The sequence below is a fragment of the Leptodactylus fuscus genome, chromosome 8 (genome assembly GCF_031893055.1).
Source record: "Leptodactylus fuscus isolate aLepFus1 chromosome 8, aLepFus1.hap2, whole genome shotgun sequence".
Classification (NCBI taxonomy): Eukaryota; Metazoa; Chordata; class Amphibia; order Anura; family Leptodactylidae; genus Leptodactylus; species Leptodactylus fuscus.
The window spans coordinates 76,442,739-76,464,698 of NC_134272.1; the positions used below are offsets into that span (position 1 = coordinate 76,442,739).

Below are 21,960 nucleotides of genomic sequence, written 5' to 3' on the forward strand. Positions count from 1 at the left end.
GATGGAAGACTGGGATTTTTTTTTCTACATTTTCTGAGTGGTGTCCCTTTAAAGGGGTTCTCCGAGGAATGAGCACAACGACTGGGTCACGTGACCGGTGCCAGCCCAGAGTCTATCTACCGCCTCTCCTATGTTCACAGGTAAGTTACCTACAACATTGGGGGGGCAAGCAGACAGGGGTAGGTAACCTTCAGCACTCCAGCTGTTGTAAGACTACAACTCCCAGCATGCATACTTGCTCTGCTGTTCTTGGAAGTGAATGGGGCATGTTGGGAGTTGTAGTTTCACAGAAGATACTGACCCCTGGACTAGAGGATTATAATAGTAAGGCCATCCCGCACAGATGGACTCGGAGGCTGGTACGGAAAACTGACCCCGAATCACTCCATGTTAGGCAAATAAAGAACCCCGGAGGAAGTTCTAGAGCAGGGGTAGGGAACTTTTGGTTCTCCAGCTGCTGTGAAACTACAACTCCCATCATTCTCCATTCACTTCCATGGGAGTTCCAAGAACAGCAGAGCAAGTATGCATGCTGGGAATCGTAGTTTTGCAACAGCTGGAGCGCCGTACGTTCCCTACCCCTGTTCTAGAGGCCGAGCTTTGGTATCACAGCAGAGACATAGTCAAGTAAATTGGACTGAGTTGTAATACCAAATACAGCCGATGAACAAGAAGGCGCCTTCCAAATATTTCTAATCCTAGACAATCCCTTTAAGGCACCATAAAACTGTCTGGTTACTCTCCAACAAGGATCTAGTGTCATACACACAAACATACGGATGCAATTTTTTGAAATTCACTATTTTTATTTATACAAATGATGGTGTTAAAAAAACAAAAACTAAATAAAATACACGTATTTGATTGCACAAGTACAAATGTGCGTACGGTTCTGGCAAAACAACTTTCAAGGTTAAAAACGTGAAAGGAGTAACCAGAAAAAAAAAAAAAATTGTGAAATAAGAAGATTCACAGTATATAGTGAAATATAGCAAGAAGTGTAGACAAGCAATAGGAAGATTATATCATAAACCAGGAGTGTGAAGCATTTTTTGTACTAATTTGGCAAGTATTGGGAATCGGGGACTCCCCCGTTGATCATGAGAACGGGGGTCCGATGCCCCCCATACAAATGGAGTGATGGCTGAGTATAAACATGGCTGCTCCGTTCCTCAATATAGGACTGGCAGACTCCTATCACTAGAGATCGACACTCCATTTATATGAGGCACATGGGCTCTCAGTTCTCATGGTCTACAGGGTTCCAAATGATCCATTATCCTGTATACAGGGGATAAGTGTCATTTGTCAGGACCTTTCACCACCTCCAGCTATTTCCCTCCTCTAATAGAACCCCCTAAACGGATTCCAGCACAGTTGGATTTTTTCTTTAGCCCCCACCATTCCTGAGCAATCATATTAGTTCCAGCATCCAATATGCTAACTAGTCTCCCTACTGTCAGATGGGCAGTGTCTGTTCCAGCTTAGCACTGCCCACCTGACCGTACAGCGCCTGATCAGCATACAGGGTGCTGCAACTAACAGTACTGATTGCTCAGGATTGGTGGGAGCTAGAGAAAAAATTCCAACTGTGCTGGAATCGGAGGCATTGTAGCGTAGCCTATTAAATGACCTAAAGAAGTGGAGTTGCTGAAGTTGGTAAAAGGTCATCTTTAAGGTTGGAGAAAGAAAAAAATAACAAAAAAAACACCCCTATAGAAAAGGAGTCTTGTGATTTAAAGAAGTCATTTCCCTTCTAAGGTGTTACCTACGTTGGTTGCATATTAATGTACAGTATTACAAGCAGGCACTTTTTATGCTTCGGATACATAAATGGCTTTTATACCCATCATGGGAAGAAAACCAGATCAGCGCGGTTGACTTTACGTTTTATTACACTGACCCCGTGTCCTAGTATACAAATACAAAATAAGTTAATGCATTAGGCTTCAGCACTTCAGTCATATATGTCATTGGCTGGACTGGTAAAACACAGCGACTAAATCATACAACAGATACACTTGGTTCCTTCCTAGTAGAATTCACATGTTGGGTTGTCTGTGGATCTTCTTGATGGGTATTCAGATGGCCATGGTGCACTGCAAAAACTGCCCGAGAGAAGGACAAAGGGGATCGGGTAAGTAAACGTAAAGAAGAACGGGAAGAGAAGACAAGAAGCTTAAAGGGTTTCTAGCATTAAAATTGTATTTTTTCTGCCTACACGTCGGAATAGCCTTAAGAAAGGCTATTCTCCTACCTTTAGATGTCTTCTCCGGGCCGCCGTTTGTTAGAAATCTGAATTTTCTTTGGTATGCAAATGAGTTCTCTTACAGCACTGGGGGCGTCCCCAATGCTGCGAGAGAAAGCTCCAGCGCCGCCTCCATCTTAGTCTAGAACAACCTCTCTTCGCGTCTTCTTCCGGAGCTGGGTTCAAACTTCTAGGCCTCGGGCAAAGCCGACTGCGCATGCCCGCCGGCCTCAAGAAAATGGGCGCTTACACACTAAGTGCAAGCGGCCATTTTCTTGTGGCTGGCGAGCATGCGCAGTTTGAACCCAGCGCTCGAAGAAGACGCAAAGTGTAGCCGTTCCAGATGAAGATGGAGGCGGCGCTGGAGAGTTCTCTCGCAGCATTGGGGACGCCCCCAGTGCTGTTTGAGCGCAGGGGCCTGCCCCCAGTGCTGTGAGAACTCATTTGAATACCGACAAAAATCTGGATTTCCACTGAACGGCAGCCCAGAGAAGACATGTAAAAGGTAGGAGATGAATAGCCTTTCTTAAGGCTATTCCCACGTGGTATACAGATAAAATACTATTTTAATGATAGAATCCCTTTAACACTGGTCGATCAACATTAGAGGTGGATGGTGAGGGTGCCTAAATAAAAACTGCACTATATTGGGAGAGTGGATCTATATACCTACCCACCCATAATTTCAGAAAATAGACATTTTGCACATTGTGACAAGGCCCAGCTGTTTATAGTCATGGATGGCTAAAAACCTCCTGTACACAAAAGCTCATGATGGGCAGAATTCATACAAGACACTAATGGGGCAAATTCATCATTCCCTCTATGCTAGAAAAGTAGGCCATTACTGTACAGACACTTGGCGGTCTAGGCCGCTGCCTTACAAGGACATTGCTGACCATGTGATATCAAGACTTTACTGTACAGACACTTACATCATCATACACAAAGTTGACCATTCCTTGCTGCATGCTGTCTCTTCGCCGAAAGGCCTCTGTGTGAACAAGAACAATGGTAAATGGTTAGGTTTGGTTTAATTCAATTCTAAAAATTAGGAATTTGAAAAAAATAAAATTTACTGAAATCTGAAGCTTCTACACCAAGTCTGTGTGGACTGACATCAGTCCATAGTCAGTGACTAGTGTAGCGGAGAACTCCCATTCATTACAAGAACATCACAAAGGGATTCTTCAGGTGTTAAGATTGTAGTTATGACAAGTCCTCACTATTACGGGACTGAATCTGCACCACCCTCGCCCGATCAGCTGTTTGAAGGGACCTTGAAGCAGCGTATTTATGGTTTACATTGAGGCGGAGTACTTTTTCCAAGGCTAAGATATTGAGTTTTGCCACTTCTTCTCAGACAGTGCTATCACGTCTATTGGTCACATGGCCATGCTGCAGTAAAGTCCCATTCAAATGCAATACCAGGCACAGTCACTACACAATGTACGGCGCTGTGCCTGGTAGGCAGTGATCAATATCACACCAGAAAACCGCTTTAATGCAACAAATACTCTCGCTGTAATACGCCTTGTAGATAAATGCACCGGTTTTTCCAAAGTGCCAGATGCTGTTTGATAACCTGGCATAGGTCTGCACCGCGTCTAGTCTAACTTCACAAAACTTAATAGTTGGCATAGCTTCCAATAAAACTTGGGCGCAAAAATTTGGTGCAGTGTCCGAAATGTTGGCACAATTTCACAGTTTAGCATATTAAATCACACCCATTTTCAAGGAGCATTTCCGACATGACGAACAAGGTGCACAAGCAATTAGCAAGTTTCTATAACACATAGAAAACGAGGCGTAAAGCAGGTACAACAGGTTTATGGTGCAAATTATTCCAGAATTCTGCTGTACATAGTATCCAAAGGAATTCTGTATCCGTGCCATACCTTTTTTTTTTTTCCCCACCACTTCTTCTATCACTAGGCACCTACTATTGTTTGTCACCTGTGCAACAATAATCTGATCAGGCTTCACTACTGGGACCCCAAGTCGTAAACTACAAAACCTGACTGCAAGTGATCATTTCTCCTGCACTGCCCCCACAGGTGAAATGAAGTATTACATGGATTTCAACGGCTCACCTTCTAAGACGGGGGCGGATTATGGTGCTGAATCCACGTCATAATCCGCCCCCTCACAATGGAGGTCTATGTAGACCGCCAGTTTACTTTTTTCCGTGAGCGGCAACAAGCTGCCCTTTCTTCAGGCGGACTCGGCGGCTGATTCAGCCCCAGCAACCACCTCGCGGCAGCAACCTCTGGACTAGGCCCATTCATTTGAGCCTACTCCGGAGGGGGAAGCCGTGACAGTCGCATTTTGGCCCGAGAGTGACGCGGCTTCCCGCCAATATCCGCCAATCCGCTCCCCATGTGAACAGAGCCTAATGGGACTATGAGGGATCCCCCTTATTTTATAATTCCTGGAGGGAATAATAGTCAATGGGATTTCTTAACCAGACATCTCCTTTTAAAGGGTTAAAAGTCGTTTTATGAACGTGCAGATCATTTCTTACCTGTCAGAGCCCGAAGCTTGACGCAGCAGGCAACATAGTCGTCAAAGAATATCCGGCCATTCTTACTGTAACGCTTCACTATAAAATTCAGGGTTGGTGGGTTCAGTCTGTAACCTACAATAAGTTAAAAAAAACATGAAATGAAAAGTTTATTTTCTAACGTTAATACAGAATCTGAACGTTTTCCAGGTGGTTTTGGCCACAGTTTAGTAATGGCGCTCCCTAAACTACTAGCAAACTAGTTCTTTCTTGATCACTAACCCCTTGATGCCATCTGCTCCATGTAGCTGGCACCCTTGGCCATGGCAGGTCTACTAAGAGGTCAGTTTTACACAATATAAAACACTACATTTACCAGCGGTCTATATTTTTATCCTCCTACTGGTGATACGATCAGTAAGAAAAATAAATAATTTCTCCATTTACAAAATGGTTTAAAAATACAAGAAAACATATTTTGCTACTACAATCAAAATATTGTATATATCCCACAGACGGGGTTAATAAAAAATTCTGTGCTTTTAAAAACTACAACTCATCTCACAAAAAACAAGCCCTCAAATACTTTCAGCTATTTAACAACAAAACTATTTAAGTGTTATAATAAAAAAGTAATAAAATATTTTCACAACACGATATGTATATTTTACCCAGAAATGATGCCAATACAAAGAAAACTTTTCCCCACAAAAAACAAGCCCTGGTCCAGAAAGAGCCTCAAGTTTACTTGATACTTAGGTCACTCACCCATAGACAGAATGGCCTGGTTCATCTCATGGGGCTCCACGGTTCCGCTTCGGTCATGATCCACTGCACAGAAGTGTTGTTTCCAGGCGTTAAGGGCACCCCACAGCTCCTTGAACTCATTGAAGCCCATTTTGCCTGTATGGTCCCTCTGGTTTGAGGTTTGTAAAGGACTTTGTCGGATAATTTAAAGATTCTCAGATTTGACGTCTCCCCTTCCCATAGCTCAGCTCTTTATCATGCCGAGCACCCCAATACCTAATGTGCTAACTGGACATTGTTACCATTATCTGATATGTGACACATACGGAGGATCGGCAGACCGACCTCCCATAGGCTTTGTTCACAAGCCGCTTTCTGTGGGAGGATATCCAAGGGGTAAGGGCTTCTTTTTATTATATTCACCCTGTACAGAACAGGAGAGTTGACTATGCTATACTTTCAATAAAGGACACAATTTTGCTTTATGAACGAGGGTCAATGGACATTTCTGGCATATGCAAAAACTATATTGCCTGCAAGATCACATTACACTTAACCTTGGTTCACAACCTGTTCGGGGAGTCTATGGGGGCCCCCCGAATGGAATACCGAACGCAATTGCAAGCGGTGTGCAGTGAAAGCACATGGACCCCTTAGGCTATAATGGGGTCCGTGTGCTTGCCGCCAGATCTCCGAGTCATGTGGACAGAAGAGTAGATTGTGAACTAATTCCTGTCCGCATGTTCCCTGTGTGAACCCAGCCTTAAAGGGATTCTACCAGTAAAACTTTTTTTTTTGTGGATAAGACGCCTGAATAACCTTTAGAAAGGCTATTCGTCTCTTACCTTTAGACGTGGTCTCCGCCGCGCCGTTCCTCAGAAATACCATTTTTGACCGGTATGCAAATGAGTTCTCTTGCAACGATGGGGGCGGGCCCCAGCGTTCAAACAGTGATGAGGGCGTCCCCACCGCTGCCAGAGAAGTGTCTCCAAGCGCCGCCTCCTTCTTTGTCCACTGTGTCATGTTCAATGTCTTCTTCCGGCGCAGGCTCATATCCTAGCAGAGCAGAGCAGACTGCGCAGGCCACGGGAAAGTGGCCGCTAACAATACTGTGCAAGTGGCCATTTTCCCGTGACCTGTGCGCCTGCGCAGTCTGCTCTGCTAGGTTACGAGCCCGCGCCAGAAGAAGACATTGAACATGACGCGGCAGACGAAGAAGGAGGCGGCGCTTGGAGACCCTTCTCTGGCAGCGCTGGGGACGCCCTCATCGCTGTTTGAGCACTGGGGCCCGCCCCCATCGCTGCAGGAGAACTCATTTGCATACCAGTAAAAACCGGTATTTCTAAGGAACGGCGCGGCAGAGACCACGTCTAAAAGTAAGAGACGAATAGCCTTTCTAAAAGCTACTCCGACGTCTTATCCACAAAAAAAGAATGTTTTAATGGTAGAATCCCTTTAAACAGGACACTGACAGGACTTAATGCTACAATGGCGCAGCTCCGGGCGTCCTGCAGTTCCAGCCTCTTTGCTTAGCTATAAGACTTTACTTGAGCAATTCTTTTATACATTTAAAAGCACTAAAAATCTGCAATATGTGATTTCTGGCAGAACATTGGTCATTAGGTGTCATTATGGAGATTTCTTTGCAGCATCTGCCAGTAAAGTCTGCAAACTGACAATAGAACAATAAAACCGATGAATGTAAAAACTTTCACTTGTCGCTTCACATTTTGTGTAACATTTGGCTTTTTCTAAAGGATACATCCAGCATGGCAATCATAAGCCGACAGGTTTCCAGGCTGAAAGCTACAATTAAAAATAAAAAAATATATACATATATTAATAAATATAAAAGTCACCAAGTAAAAGTTATTCGGGGATCTGACAACCCAGGACAATAAATCATAAATAGGGTGCACACATATACATGACCGAAGTTTAGAAGATGTTCTGACCCAGTCGCTCGTTCAGCTATCCTTACGCTTGCTCATTGTTCCTGCTTCCAACCCAGTCCACGTCTCACCTAATATATCACATCCCTCTGACAGACACCATTGTCACCGGATAATCAATGTAACTCACTGTACTTGTCAGTGGTTTTAATATTATGGCTAACTGGTGCACCTGCAGATGTCTATACACCCATAATAGGGTCGAAACGGAACGTCAACCAGGATAACCAATGTGATATTGTGCACGTCGGATATTTCTGTTCAATTATTACACTATTCATGAGGCTCTACCTGCAGTTTTGTTCAGACGGTATAAGTATGAACAAAAAACTGCCATTATATTGTGGGGACCCCAGAGTATAATGATCAGATGCCCAGGGGCAACATCAAAACAGTGTTACTCACTAGAGATGAGTGAACACTGTTCGGATCAGCCAATCCGAACAGCACGCACCCATAGAAATGAATGGAAGCACCTGTGCCGCCGGCCGGCCACCGGCAAAGTCAGCGTCACAGGTGCTTCCATTCATTTCTATGGGAGCGTGCTGTTCGGATCGGCTGATCCAAACAGTGTTCGCTCATCTCTATTACTCACCTCTCCTGGGCTCCGGCGTGACTTCCGGTGTCTTCTGTCTGTGACTGGGCCTCAGCAGGTCACAATGGCGTTGCGAGAAACAAACGCAAGCGCCATGGCGCTGCATGACCCACATGACAGCTGAGAACCAATCACAGGCCTCAGCAGTACGACATCTGACAGAAGACCGTAAGAGAAGAGGGAGTCGCACTGGAGTGCAGGAGAGGTGAGTAATCGTTTTTTATGTTTGAACCGGACTCTGATCATTATATTTGGGGTTCTGAAGGGAGTATAAGGGTCCATTCACACGGAGTAACATGCCAGGTGATGTGGCACATATACGACGGGTGAGACTTTGCGCACCGTAAAAGCTCCAATTGATTTCAATGGGAGCCTGGATCGTATACGCAGCGTTATTTTGCGGCCTGATTTTGCAAAATAACATGGCGTATACGATCCAGGCTCCCATTGAAATCATAATCGCCTCACCCTAATTTATAAGACAATATAAAGCTCCATCCGTATCCCAGACATTATAAACAGTGAACCCACAACTTTACTACGCAAAGTGCTTTCCCACAATTTTTTACTCCATATCTATATCTCTAGAGATGATCTATCTATCTCATATCTATCTATCTCATATCTCATATCTATCTATCTATCTATCTATCTATCTATCTATCTATCTATCTATCTATCTATCTATCTCATATCTATCTATCTATCTATCTATCTATCTATCTCATATCTATCTATCTATCTATCTATCCATCTATCTATCTATCATTTCTTTGCACTTTTCCTTTAATACACTGACAAAGACGAGGCACAAAGTTATCGATTTCAGATGGCGCCATAAGAGGTTATCTACAGGTCGGAGTCATTCATTACCAGCAATTCTGCCTTAAACAAGCTCATAGAGCGGTATATAAACACTTATATAATACGCTGCTCTGCGAGACACCTCCAGCCTAGAGAGAAGAGCCGGACGCTCCTGCGGGATGTTAATAGTTAACCGTGATGCAAGTCACTAATAAAGATCCCTATATACATCTTAACTAAACTATGTGAACGTGTTTGTCCCAACTATAGCCCATAGGAAAGGAGGATTGAGCATGTTGATTTTTTTATGCCCAATCCCTTCACTCTTATATATAGTGATTTATGTCTAAACAGTATCCAGTGACTTACGTGTATATACAACTAGCTGGTACCCGCGACTTCGTCTGCGGTGATTGTAGCAGTGGGTATATACAGGCGCGGGTAAGGTTTTCGTACTGTGTATAAGGGATGGGATATGAAATGTAACTTTGTATCTTGTTTTTGCTGTCATTCTGAGAATACGTGAGACTTTTGTGTTGAAGTTACTTTGTATTTGAGCTGCTATATATACGGTGTTGTGAGAAACTTTACACAGTGACTTTGGGACAGAAGTATTTGAAGTTAACCCTTTCCCGCCGATGGCATTTTTGGATTTTCGTTTTTGACTCCCCTCCTTCTAAACCCCATAGCTTTTTTATTTCTCCGCTCCCAGAGCCATATGAGGTCTTAGTTTTTGCGGGACAAATTTTTCTTCATGATGCCACCATTATTTATTCTATATATTGTACTGAGAAGCAGGGAAAAAATTCAGAATGGGGTGGATTTGAAGAAAAAATGCATTTCTGCGACTTTCTTACGGGCTTTGGTTTTACGGCGTTCACTGTGCAACCAAAATGACATGTCCCCTGTATTCTGTGCTTCGTTACGATTCTGGGGATACCAAATTTATATGGTTTTATTTACATTTTGACCCCTTAAAAAAAATCCAAAACTGTGTTAAAAAATTTTTTTTTGAAAAGTTGCCATATTCCATAACTTTTTTATACGTGCGTGTACGGGGATGTATAGGGCGTCTTTTTTTGCGGGATCGGGTGTACTTTGTAGTTCTACCATTTTCAGGAAATGTTATTGCTTTGATCACGTTTTATTTAAATTTTTATCATAATCAAAACGGTCAAAGCGGTTTGGCACTTTTGACCATTTTTCCCGCTACGGCGTTTACCGAACAGGAAAAATATTTGTATAGATTTGTAGAGCGGGCGATTTCGGACACAGGGATACCTAACATGTATGTGTTTCACAGTTTTTAACTATTTTTATATGTGTTCTAGGGAAAGGGGGGTGATTTGAATTTTTAATCCTTTTTATTTGTTTGTATTTTTTTTTTTTTTTTACTTTTTTTAAACTTTTTTTTTTGCATTTATTAGACCTCCTAGGGGTATTGACATGGGTGGGCGGTGTCGCGGATTTTCAGAGCGGTGGGGGTCGGCAAATATGGCTGCTCCAGGGCGTTAAAGAGCGCCTCCTGGAGTATCGTTAAGGTGAGGGGCAAAGTGGTAAAGTATATGTATATGTGATTGTGTGGGGTTAGGGGCGAGGCTGTAGAGGGCAATATGAATTTTGTGGCTTGCTATGGTCCAAAGTGTGTGAGATTGCAGAGATGGTGGTGTGAGTTTGGGTTTTGTGGGGGTCCTGGCACAAATGTATGTGCGGTATTATGACGAAAAGTAGCCTATTGCGCAATCGGGTGTATTAACTATGTTTGTGGAAAATTTCAGCCAAATCGGTCAAGCAGGTTTTGCGTGATTGAGGAACAAACATCCGAACATCCAAACTCACAAACCCACAAACTTTCACATTTATAATATTAATAGGATGACTTACGTGTATATATAGCGTCTTACGTGTATATATAGTGTCTTACGTGTATATACAGTGACTTACGTGTATATATAGTGTCTTACGTGTATATACTGTGACTTACGTGTACAGTATATACAGTGACTTACGTGTATAGGTCCCATGGATTCCGGCCTGTGTCAGACATCTCTGCAGTTCTTCAGCATCTATTTCCCCATCCTGTAGAACACACAAAGGTAATTCAATTCAATTCATCGAACACAAGATCTATAAGACTTCCTCTGAATCTGGTCACTCTGTGTTGCAGGTTTTAGTGCAGATGAGTTTCTTCTGTCAGGTCCAAAATGTCTCCCAAACCAATCACAGAGGCATATGGCGGCCCTATGACAGGAGCAGGAGCAGACCCCTGAGGTCACAAACCGGTGAAGATCATCATCTTTTTATAGACCTGCTGATCAATCTGCAAGTGCAACCAAGACGGGACTGGATGTGCAGATGGCGGCCATTACCGTTTGCCACCTAGCTTTCCCAGAAACAAGCACCACTAAATGACAGAGGATGAAGGGGCTCTTTGTCTTGTTCTGCCTAATGTACATTCTTTGGCTCTACCTGTAAGTGCCCAGGGTTGTACAAGGTACAGCCAGGTCTGCGCTCCCCATAAATGTCTGATAGCTGGGGGTCCTGTATCGATTAAGATCAGGGCCACACATGAATTAGGGAAGGCCGCACATGCACAAGTCTATTCATTCACTTGTAGGGATGTTCCACAAATGGCTGAGGCTGTCCATGTGTAATCCTGGTCTACAACAACCCTCATACATGTATCCCAGGTAATACAGTCACGTGAAGGCTTTTCAGATCACACCTGGTTTTCCGGGTGGAATTCGGCCATGACCTGCCTTAATGCACATATAGGTATACAACATCACCCCCCGACAGGGGACATGACATAATAATCTTACACCGACCATCATTTACCATACACTGAATCTCCACTGCATAAAAAAACAGATCCTCAGGACTCTTGTGAAAGGACCCGAACAAACCAGCTCAGGTTAGCGCTAGAAGGAAGTAAAATATCTCAACACAGGACGCGGAGAGAATTAAGGGAACAAACTCATAAAAGGGAGAGCTATAGGGAACTGCAGATGTGGTGATCCCCTATAGAGGAGTTATAAGAAGAAGTGCAAATGGCTAAAAAGGCAAAGGTAACATCTCAGTATAAACCCTAACAGTACAAGTGTACGGGTCCCTGAAAATCATGAATGGCAGACAGATACGGTTTTCAGTGACCCCTACACAGCACATGGTCATGTGAACAAGCTCCAAGGATCAATGACAGTCTGGGAAACCCCTCAAAATGGGACTTTCCTGTAAGAATATGAAACTATCAGACAATCCCTCGAGAACAGACAGGCTGTGACCTTACCTGGCCGGCGATCGCTGTGAAGTAACCCCACATTGGATCTCCTGCTGGGTATTGAGGTTGTCCATAGAAGCCGCCATGTACAGTCGGAGCCATGGTCTGCCCCATCATTCCCATCTGTGGGTTCATGTTTCCGTACGGCTAGAGGGAGAAGAAGAACAAGAAATTATTCCACTTGATAGCCATATACATCAGTAGTCCATAGCAAGAGACGCCTTCTAACAATGGGTGTGCGTAGCTGGTCATCTATCCCAAACAGGACAGGGCAATCGCAGACATCCCATAATATAACAGCTGTCATATACATAGCTAAGTCCGACTATGTAATAGCTTCTTATATATATCGGTTACTGGGAAAGCTGGATGTTGCTGCCAGTACAGTCAATACTGGAACGGTCACTCAGCTTTTCTGCACTTCTGAATGGCAAACCTACTTATTACTGGGACGGCACAGACACAGGAGGGCTCATATACCCAATAATCGAATCTGTTATGGTGGTGAGCACCCAGCTTTCCTAGAAACAGAGAGAAGTAGCTTATTGTTTTTCCATAACCTGACAGTAGAGGATAAACTATTAGACGTCATTTAGGCAGAGGATGACATGGAAAAGTGGTATTTGCATAAAGATTTCCCTCTGTCGTCACTGCCCCACCCAAACCCCAGACATGAATGGCCACAAGTCAGGGCTCAAGCACCACTTACTCGTTTTAGGCCTCGTTCACATGGGGTGTCCAGACAATTCAGTGGACAGAAGTCCTGGGTCAAACCCAGTCATTAGAACAGAACTCCTCGTATTATAGTGATCTACAACACCAAGAGTCCTGCCTATGGCCCTACTACACACTATATACAGTACAGGACAGTGTATAATGCTGGGAGTCCTGTCTGCGGTCCTACTATACACTATATACAGTACAGGACAGTGTATAATACTGGGTGTCCTGCCTATGGCCCTACTACACACTATATACAGTACAGGACAGTGTATAATACTGGGAGTCCTGTCTGCAGCCCTACTATACACACCATATACAGTACAGGACAGTGTATAATACTGGGAGTCCTGTCTGCGGCCCTACTATACACACTATATACAGTACACCAGTGACTCCTGGTATCATAGTGATATATAATACTGGGAGTCCTGTCTGCGGCCCTACTATACACACTATATACAGTACAGGACAGTGAGGCCAAAGGCAGGACTCCTGGTATCATAGTAGTATATAATACTGGGAGTCCTGTCTGCGGCCCTACTACACACTATATACAGTACAGGACAGTGAGGCCGAAGGCAGGACTCCTGGTGTCATAGTGATGTATAACACTGGGAGTCCTGCCTATGGCCCTACTACACACTATATACAGTACAGGACAGTGTATAATACTGGGAGTCCTGTCTGCGGTCCTACTATACACTATATACAGTACAGGACAGTGTATAATACTGGGTGTCCTGCCTATGGCCCTACTACACACTATATACAGTACAGGACAGTGAATAATACTGGGAGTCCTGTCTGCGGCCCTACTATACACACACTATATACAGTACAGGACAGTGAGGCCGAAGGCAGTACTACTGGTGTCATAGTGACGTATAATACTGGGAGTCCTGCCTGCGGCACTGCTATACACACTATATACAGTACAGGACAGTGTATAATACTGGGAGTCCTGTCTGCGGCCCTACTATACACACTATATACAGTACAGGACAGTGAGGCCAAAGGCAGGACTCCTGGTATCATAGTAGTATATAATACTGGGAGTCCTGCCTGCAGCCCTACTACACACTATATACAGTACAGGACAGTGTATAATGCTGGGAGTCCTGTCTGCGGTCCTACTATACACTATATACAGTACAGGACAGTGTATAATACTGGGTGTCCTGCCTATGGCCCTACTACACACTATATACAGTACAGGACAGTGAATAATACTGGGAGTCCTGCCTGCGGCACTGCTATACACACTATATACAGTACAGGACAGTGAGGCCAAAGGCAGGACTCCTGGTGTCATAGTGATGTATAACACTGGGAGTCCTGCCTATGGCCCTACTACACACTATATACAGTACAGGACAGTGTATAATGCTGGGAGTCCTGTCTGCGGCTCTAATATATACACACTATATACAGTACAGGAAAGTGTATAATGCTGGGAGTCCTGCCTGCGGCTCTACTATATACACACTATATACAGTACAGGACAGTGTATAATACTGGGAGTCCTGTCTGTGGCTCTACTATACACACTATATACAGTACAGGACAGTGAGGCCGCAGGCAGGACTCCTGGTATCATAGTAGTGTATAATACTGGGAGTCCTGCCTGCAGCGCTGCTATACACACTATATACAGTACACCAGTGACTCCTGGTATCATAGTGATATATAATACTGGGAGTCCTGTCTGCGGCCCTACTATACACACTATATACAGTACAGGACAGTGAGGCCGCAGGCAGGACTCCCAGCATTATACAGCAGGACTCCTCATATCATAGTGATCACAGGGCATCACAAGACAGTGAATAGTGAAGACCTCAATGTAAATGGTCCATTTATTAACCAATTACCGTATTTTTCGGACTATAAGACGCACTTTTTCCCCCCCAAATTTGGGGGGAAAAGAAGGGTGCGTCTTATAGTCCGAATGTGGCTGCAATACAGACCCGGCATCCACTGTAATAGGAAGGCGGATGCCGGGGAGGGTTAGACGCCGGCACATGTGCCGGGGCCCGAGACATCGCTATACTCCTGCCCTGCATGCAAGCCAGCAGAAGCAGGAGTGATGCTGCTATTCCGCTCCTCCATCCCTCCCTGCAATAGCAGCATCGCTCCTGCCATTGCTGGCTTCATGCAGGGCAGGAGTGTAGCGATGTCTCAGGCCCCGGCACATGTGCCGGCGTCTAACTCTCCCCGGCATCCGCCTATTTACAGTGGATGCCGGGTCTGTATTGGCGGCCCCTCCCCAGGTTCAAGCCCCTTAGGAACTAATAAAAGTTTTTAAAAAAAAAAAAAAAAAAGGTTTAAAAAAATATAATAAAAAAAATGAAATAAATAAGAGTTCTAAATCACCTCCTTTCCCTAGAATACAATGTGGCCTTGCAGCTGTTGCAAAACTACAACTCCCATATATTAAATATTTTTACCATTTTTTGCTTCAATTTTTTTCCTTATTTTCCTCCTCTAAAACCTATGTGGTTATAGTCCAGTGCTTCTTATAGTCCGAAAAATACGGTACCTACTGATTAATAAATAGACCTTATACAGTACAGAGCACCCCCTCCAGCTCCTTTAAGAGACTATATAGCGGTATTTCCTAATATAATAAGCTGTATACCTCTGTGTAGACTTTTGCAGGTTGCCCTTGAATAGGACACTCTTTTGGCCTCCGTCGGGGCCCACACATATATTTGATGTATATGGCAGCAGTGTTTGCAGCATATAAATGAAATGTACTGTATGTGTGAATAAACCCTTAAAAGCGAGTAGGTGAGCCGCACAGCGCTGATGGAGGAGGTACGCAGCTCCAGTGTTTGCTGAACTCTGTAAATACATAAGCTGGACCTACAGGTTTGTAGACAGGAGAACACCCAGTAGTCAGTGACAACCTTTGTCATTATTACACACTGGCAGCCGGTCCGGGAGAGCAATGGTGTCTGGGGGCCTGTAGTGCCATCTAAAGAGAAGGGTCACAATAATCTAACTCTGCAGTCTGTCACCAGTATAACAGGACCAAGACGGATCTCTACAAAGGCGCATTATACATACACATCTCACAGTCCCTAAAATCACCAGCACCCAATGAAGAGGGACAAGCCCGGGGGTAAATCATCAGACATTGGTCGTCATATCCTGGAGGTCACTAATATTTTTACACTGTTTCCCGAAAGAATAAATGTGATAATCTGGTGAGAGTGGGGGAGGGGAGAAGAGAACGGGAGAGCCCTAAAATAGATCAGTCACCAGCAGCAGGTGCCGCGATGTGTGCGAGCCCTGGGCGGGGAACTGATCATCTGCCAGGAGAGACCTTTAGAAGTTTGCTTGTGTCATTATTCATGTAGTGCAGCTGGTTATGGGAGGTTCGGATACAGCGGAGCTCACAGTGCTGATACCCTGTTTCAGTAATCCTCATTCACTTCTATGGGTAGTTTGGATACAGCGTAGCATGGCATATCCATATGCCGTAGCCTGGTACAAGGCCAACGAAATGTCTACTACCCCCAGGAACGTAATGGACGGCTACAGACCACGAATACCCCCTGCAGATGACATCAGGCGGTGTCAATATCTACCACCAAGAAAGTAATGGACACTGTAGCCTCAAATACCTGCTGCAGATGAGCTTAGATGGTGTCCAGGGCAGTCGCGTTCCCCTCTCGGAGCAGTCACTTTCCTGTCCTGCTGTCACGTAGCAATGTGGTCAGTGTTACAAAACGTAACGGCCAAGTCAGGAGAGACAGCGACAGGACGTCCGTGTGCTCAGTGACATCAGGGGCGAGGAGGGAGTCGTGGTCAGGAAGTGGTGGTGGATTATACGGAGTGCGTTGTCGCTGCTACTCTGTGAAGCGAGCGAATTACACTCAGCTCTCTGCGAATTAGATACCCCTGAGGGATACGCGGCGCCTAATGTGTTCAGCCCTGACCAAAAGTCATCAACGCTATTAATGCATTTGCATAAACCATAAAAGTGTTTACACAGATCCGAGCGTGCGGCACACATCTACTGGAAACTGTGTCATTCCTGCACTACGGAGACATGAGCCCAGGAAGTACCAGGACATGTATTTAAGGTCCTATCCATCTTACATGATCAGAAGATCTAATGGTGGCACCAGCAACAAAGATCTGGAACCTACAAAGACGCTGAAGAGCGTCAAGTGTCACTGGGATTGAAAGAGTCCCTAGAAATCCTCGGGCGAAAGTGATACGGTATAATATAGAGATTCTAAGACTGCGTTCACACCTGTGCCAAAGTCTCCATCAGTGTCCGCCTGAAAATTGACGGAGGAAAAATTCCTGCACCAATTTCTATTTTAAAACGATGGAAACCCCACGGACTCCATTATCGATAATATAGTCACACTCAGATTACTTTTGCGGCCTGCCTCATAGGCTATATTCATATCTAAATCACTTGGTTGGTTGGCGGACCAGAGCAACGGACACACAGACTGCTAAAGTAGAGGACACCAATGGCGCCCAACTGACCCCACCGACTACAATGGGATCCATCGAGTTTCCGTTCTTTTAAACACAAACCACCAGATAAAAGAGTCAGACTTGCAGCACTTTAAGTTAAAATTTCATGGCGGCTCAGTGGTTAGTGCTGGAATCCGGCCAAGGATGTCACCTATATGGAGTTTGTAGGATCTCCCCATGTTTGGTGGATTTCTTTGGGGTGCTCTGGTTTCCGTTTACACTCTAAAAACATAGTGATAGGGAATGTAAATTGCATACACTATATGAGACAGTGACTGATGTATATACTCTTATACACACACACATCAATAGGACCACTGTATATAGCTGAGAGCAGAGATATATTGTAGTGGTCCAGTTGATGTGATGTAACCATTGTATACAGAGCAGCGGAGGAGACGGCCGACCCAGTGCAGTAATACAGAGGAGGGTGCAGGTAAGTAGAATACATTTTTATGTCCTGATCCTCTCCGGTTGTGTGTAATTCAAGTTATGATCCTGCACAGTCCCTGCCTGGTTTCCAGGATAGCCCTGCACAGAGTACCCTGGTATTTGGTGGGTCACTCACTGCAGTTCCTGACACTCCATTCAGTTCAGTAGTCACAAGTGGAGTGTGGGCCGGACACAAAGCATCAGCAATGCAAAAATATAAACTAAACAGATTTTGCCCCATCAGCTTTATTTCTGCATTGCTGCTGTCTGACATCACATAGATACAGTGAAGATGGAGCTGCCCTGTAAATACTCATGCAATGTGCAGCTGGTAATGTGCAGGGTTCCCCGACCCGCCTGCTGAATCATTACATCCGGTACTCAGACTTTCCTAGAGCGTCCAGAAAGTACACAAAGGTCACACAGCAGCGCAGGAAATCCCAGAGGATATAGTCATATGCAGCAGTAAAAATACTACAAAGGGCAAAAGCAGCAAAGCAACAAAACACACAAGAGGGTGTTGTGAGGCAGCACAGTGGCTCTGGTTAGTACTGCAGCGCTGGAGTCCTGGGTTCGAATCCTGCCATGGAGAACATCTGCAAAGAGTTTGTATGTTTTCCCCGTGTTACATGGATTTCCTCCCATACTCCAAAGACATACTGACAGGGAAACAAAAGGGTGTTGTGGGGTCCTTCGTATAGGAAGGTGCAGTCAGCCATGTTTTCCATACAGTAGACATAGGACGGCAGGGCAATGTAAACCCACTTGGACCACCGTCAGGTGAATAAGGGCCTGGGAATATGTTATACTAGGAGCTTATCCTGGAATATAGAGTAATGGTGGAGCTCAGGTGTGGGGTGCACCGGCCTCACATCACTAGGATTTGGTGACAATGCTCAATTACTAAGGGGCTCTCCAATTCTTGCCGGCTACATTCAGGGGAGTACCACAGGTGGAGGACACATGACGGACATCACTTTTCTCTCTGTAGATTTAATCCAGGAGATGAAGGAAGAAACGACATGAACTCCGATAGTCCCATAGAAGTGTGTGGAATGGTGGTCACACACCCACAACACTGCTACATTCACAAGGGGAACGCACGGGCCCCATTCTTGAGACCACTGGGGGACACAACCATCACATAGCAGAAGACAACACCGCACACACTTTTCTTTTTTTCACTACATTTCCATTTCTGCCTCCCACAAATAAATTTATGGGGAAAACTAAGTGTAAACATAACCTGCTGGTTTCTAAAACATGTGCAGGTCATTGAAGACGTCAGAAATTCAGCAGCATTTATGTCAGAAATGTGAGGACAAAGAAATAAAACCCCATTCTCTTTGCTGGGGCTGTAAAATGCAGAGGTTTTTTTTTCTGCAACATGTGTCCTCGGCCTAAGGCAAAAGCGGAGAGGTTTTTTGATGATTTTGCTGCATTTCTTTGTGCCAAAGGTGAGAGTGGATTTTGCAGAAGGCTTCCTTATTCCTTCAAACTCAAACAAACCCCAAAGTACAACCCAGAAAAAACACTGCCTTAGGCAAAAATCGCTGCAGTGCTTTGCACAGAAAGTTCGAAGATTTTCTCTGAGGACTTTCTGCTTCCATTATACCAATATGGAAACCGCTGGACATCACAGTGGTTAGCACTGCAGCTTTGCAGCACTGGAGTCCTGGGTTCAAATCCTGCCAAGGACAACACAACATCTGCAAGGAGTTTGTATGTTCCCCAATGTTTGCGTGGATTTCCTCCCACACTCCAAAGACATACTGATAGGGAAATTAGATTGTGTGCCCCATATGGGACAGTGACTGACAATGTCTGTAAAGCGCTGCAGAATATGATGGCGCTATAGAAGCAAGCAAATAAATAAACCGCTGGTGTTTCCGTAAGTATAATGGACATGCTGCGATTTGGAATTTGCAGCGTGCAAAAAGGGTGATGGGATTTCATAGATTCATATCCACTTTGCTGTGGCTGGAAAATGTGGAGTTTCCAGGCCCCGGCCTAAAGGGGTTTTCTTAGACGACTCCAAGCACAGCGCCAAACTTTATATACTGGATGAGCTTGGTATTGCAGCTCCACCCCTATAAAATAACCATATAACCGATGAATATGACATCATGAATAAAGCGGAAATGTGCCTTCACTCAGCTGATTTGGTCAGGGGCCCTGGTTGTCAGAACCATCCTAAGGATAAGTCATCAATTTGTTTTTTTTCTCCAGAAAACCCTTTTAAGCCGTCTGTACATCTGAGACCTTTATCGTTTCTGATCCACCCATTCATATGAAGGCTAGGCTGGAAAGGGGAACAAGAAGAAGACACTGTCTTCTGAGAACGAAATGATCGGGCATGTTGTAATCGAACAGCCTGATCCGTTTACTCCATAGTAATGTTTGGCCGCATTCAGCAAACATTAATGTACCATGTATAGCCAGCGGTCATGAACCCTTCCCTATACAATGCAACGAGGAGCAGCTAGGCAAGAATGGCGAACCTTCTGCAAACTGGCTCAGTAATGTGAAGCCTCTTCCAGTCACTGGAACATGTCCGGGCAGCCCCAGACATTCCTGATTTATACACCCGGGTGCAGGCTCTTAGATCAGTGGTGGGCGACGTAGAGACCCCACATCACCGCTTACCATGTAGTAATGGAGACAACAGGACAGGGGTTGGTGCAAGGTTTTTGATCTCATGCACCAGTTGTATAGCATCACTGGCGTCAGATGAATATATGATCTTAAGTGAGCAGAGTTTCACGGAGCGGCACCCAAAATAAATCCAACCCGTATTTCCATGGCGGAACTTCTTGCATTTCTTCTGAGGAGGCATCGCTGGGTGGTCATAGGAGAACGTGTCCCATTATCATTCTATTCCTTGTATTTTCCAACCCGAATCCACACACTACTTATTTCTACACTTGGTTTATTTTTCTTTGTAGCACGGACAAGGATCCTTAAAGGGATTGTCCAGTTTCTAGTATTGACATCCTATCTTTAGAATAGGCCATCGATAGAAGATTCGGAGGGTCTGACACGTAGGCCCCCCATAAATCGGCTGTCCTGGGACATTGCACTTCTCTGGATCACTCACCACACACACACACACACTGTAGGTACAGTAGGGCGGTCATACACTACTATGGGGCTGGGCCTACCTCCCATCATTTACCGTCAAGGCCAACCAGGAAGTCAAAATCGGGGAGAGCCCTGAAATTACCAGAACAGGCACCGTGAGACATAGATGCCGATCATTTTTTAGGACACTGACGCTTTTTGCAAAATATTTCACCTGTTTACAGTGATAACATACAGGACTCGTGGGGGCGCAGCTGGCTCTTCTGCAAACTCTTAGGCCAGGTTCACACCTGTGCGGTTTTGGTCCATTGTAGGAACAGAAGAACAAGATCAGACAACAACAGATCCCGAGGGACCAAGCGGATCACAATGGAAGCCATCAGGTATCTGTTTCGGCCTGGAGTCTAGACCCTGCCCCAGATGTGCACATACCCTTAGCTGTGGCACCTCGGTTTTGCCCCACCAGCCCTATGATGGGGTAGAAGGGGAAGGGGCAATCATCAGGGATGTGAAGCTGTGTTCCATATGTGTCTAGGGGGCGGTATACACCGACACAGCCCCTATAGTAGCAGGTACTGACATCCAGCCCGCAGCCATGCTACACCCAGTCTACAAGGAGCCTCATCTGGCTATGGAGAGCCAATCACACCTACACAAGCCCCTGCTGGGGGCCCCCAGTCCGCCATGTGGCCGCACAACTCCCCCCCGCCGCCCATCACTTACTCCTCCATATCCGGGATAGGCCATGATGTAGTCGCTGTGGTCGCTGCAGTCGGGGCCGCTCTCCGTTATCTCTCCGCTGCACTTACTACGTGTTATCTCCAATCTGGGAAGTGCACGGAATAGAACACAGCAGCGACTGTCAGAGCTCGCCTCTGATTGGTCCACCTCCTCCCCTGGGTGTGGCGGGGCCTTTTCCGATTGGGTAACCCCCTCCCCTAAGGCGTGGTCTGTAGCTTTCCCTAGTGTAAAGCTCCACCCATCTGCCCGGTGACGTCATTCCCCCCCACCCGCTCCGCTCTCAGCATCTTTCTACCAGTGTAAACTGGTCCTGCAGCTGCTGCTCTGCTATTGGCTGCCGGGAGATCACGTGAC

The 21,960-nt window shown here is 45.2% G+C and overlaps 1 protein-coding gene across 1 annotated transcript; it reads right to left on the minus strand.

Annotated features, from left to right (window-relative positions):
• Window positions 1–785: 785 nt before the first annotated feature.
• GCA (grancalcin) lies at window positions 786–21,731 on the minus strand. Its single transcript, XM_075284243.1, has 8 exons — window positions 21,589–21,731; window positions 12,139–12,276; window positions 10,859–10,928; window positions 7,261–7,304; window positions 5,520–5,667; window positions 4,773–4,886; window positions 3,184–3,242; window positions 786–2,108 (listed from the first exon to the last, which is right to left on the minus strand). Exons 1-8 carry the CDS (start codon window positions 21,610–21,612, stop codon window positions 2,082–2,084), a joined length of 624 nt encoding a protein of 207 aa, XP_075140344.1. The 5' UTR covers window positions 21,613–21,731; the 3' UTR covers window positions 786–2,081.
• Window positions 21,732–21,960: the final 229 nt, after the last annotated feature.

Bases quoted from the DNA above. Each gene is read 5' to 3' on its own strand.
- GCA (XM_075284243.1), bottom strand. From the start codon at position 21,612: ATGGCCTATCCCGGATATGGAGGA. The intron at 7,305-10,858 runs GTAAGTCACTGT...TTTTAATTGTAG, and splicing joins AATCCATGGGACCTATACAC to CTTTCAGCCTGGAAACCTGT. The intron at 5,668-7,260 runs GTATCCTTTAGA...ACCTCAAACCAG, and splicing joins TTATGATTGCCATGCTGGAT to AGGGACCATACAGGCAAAAT.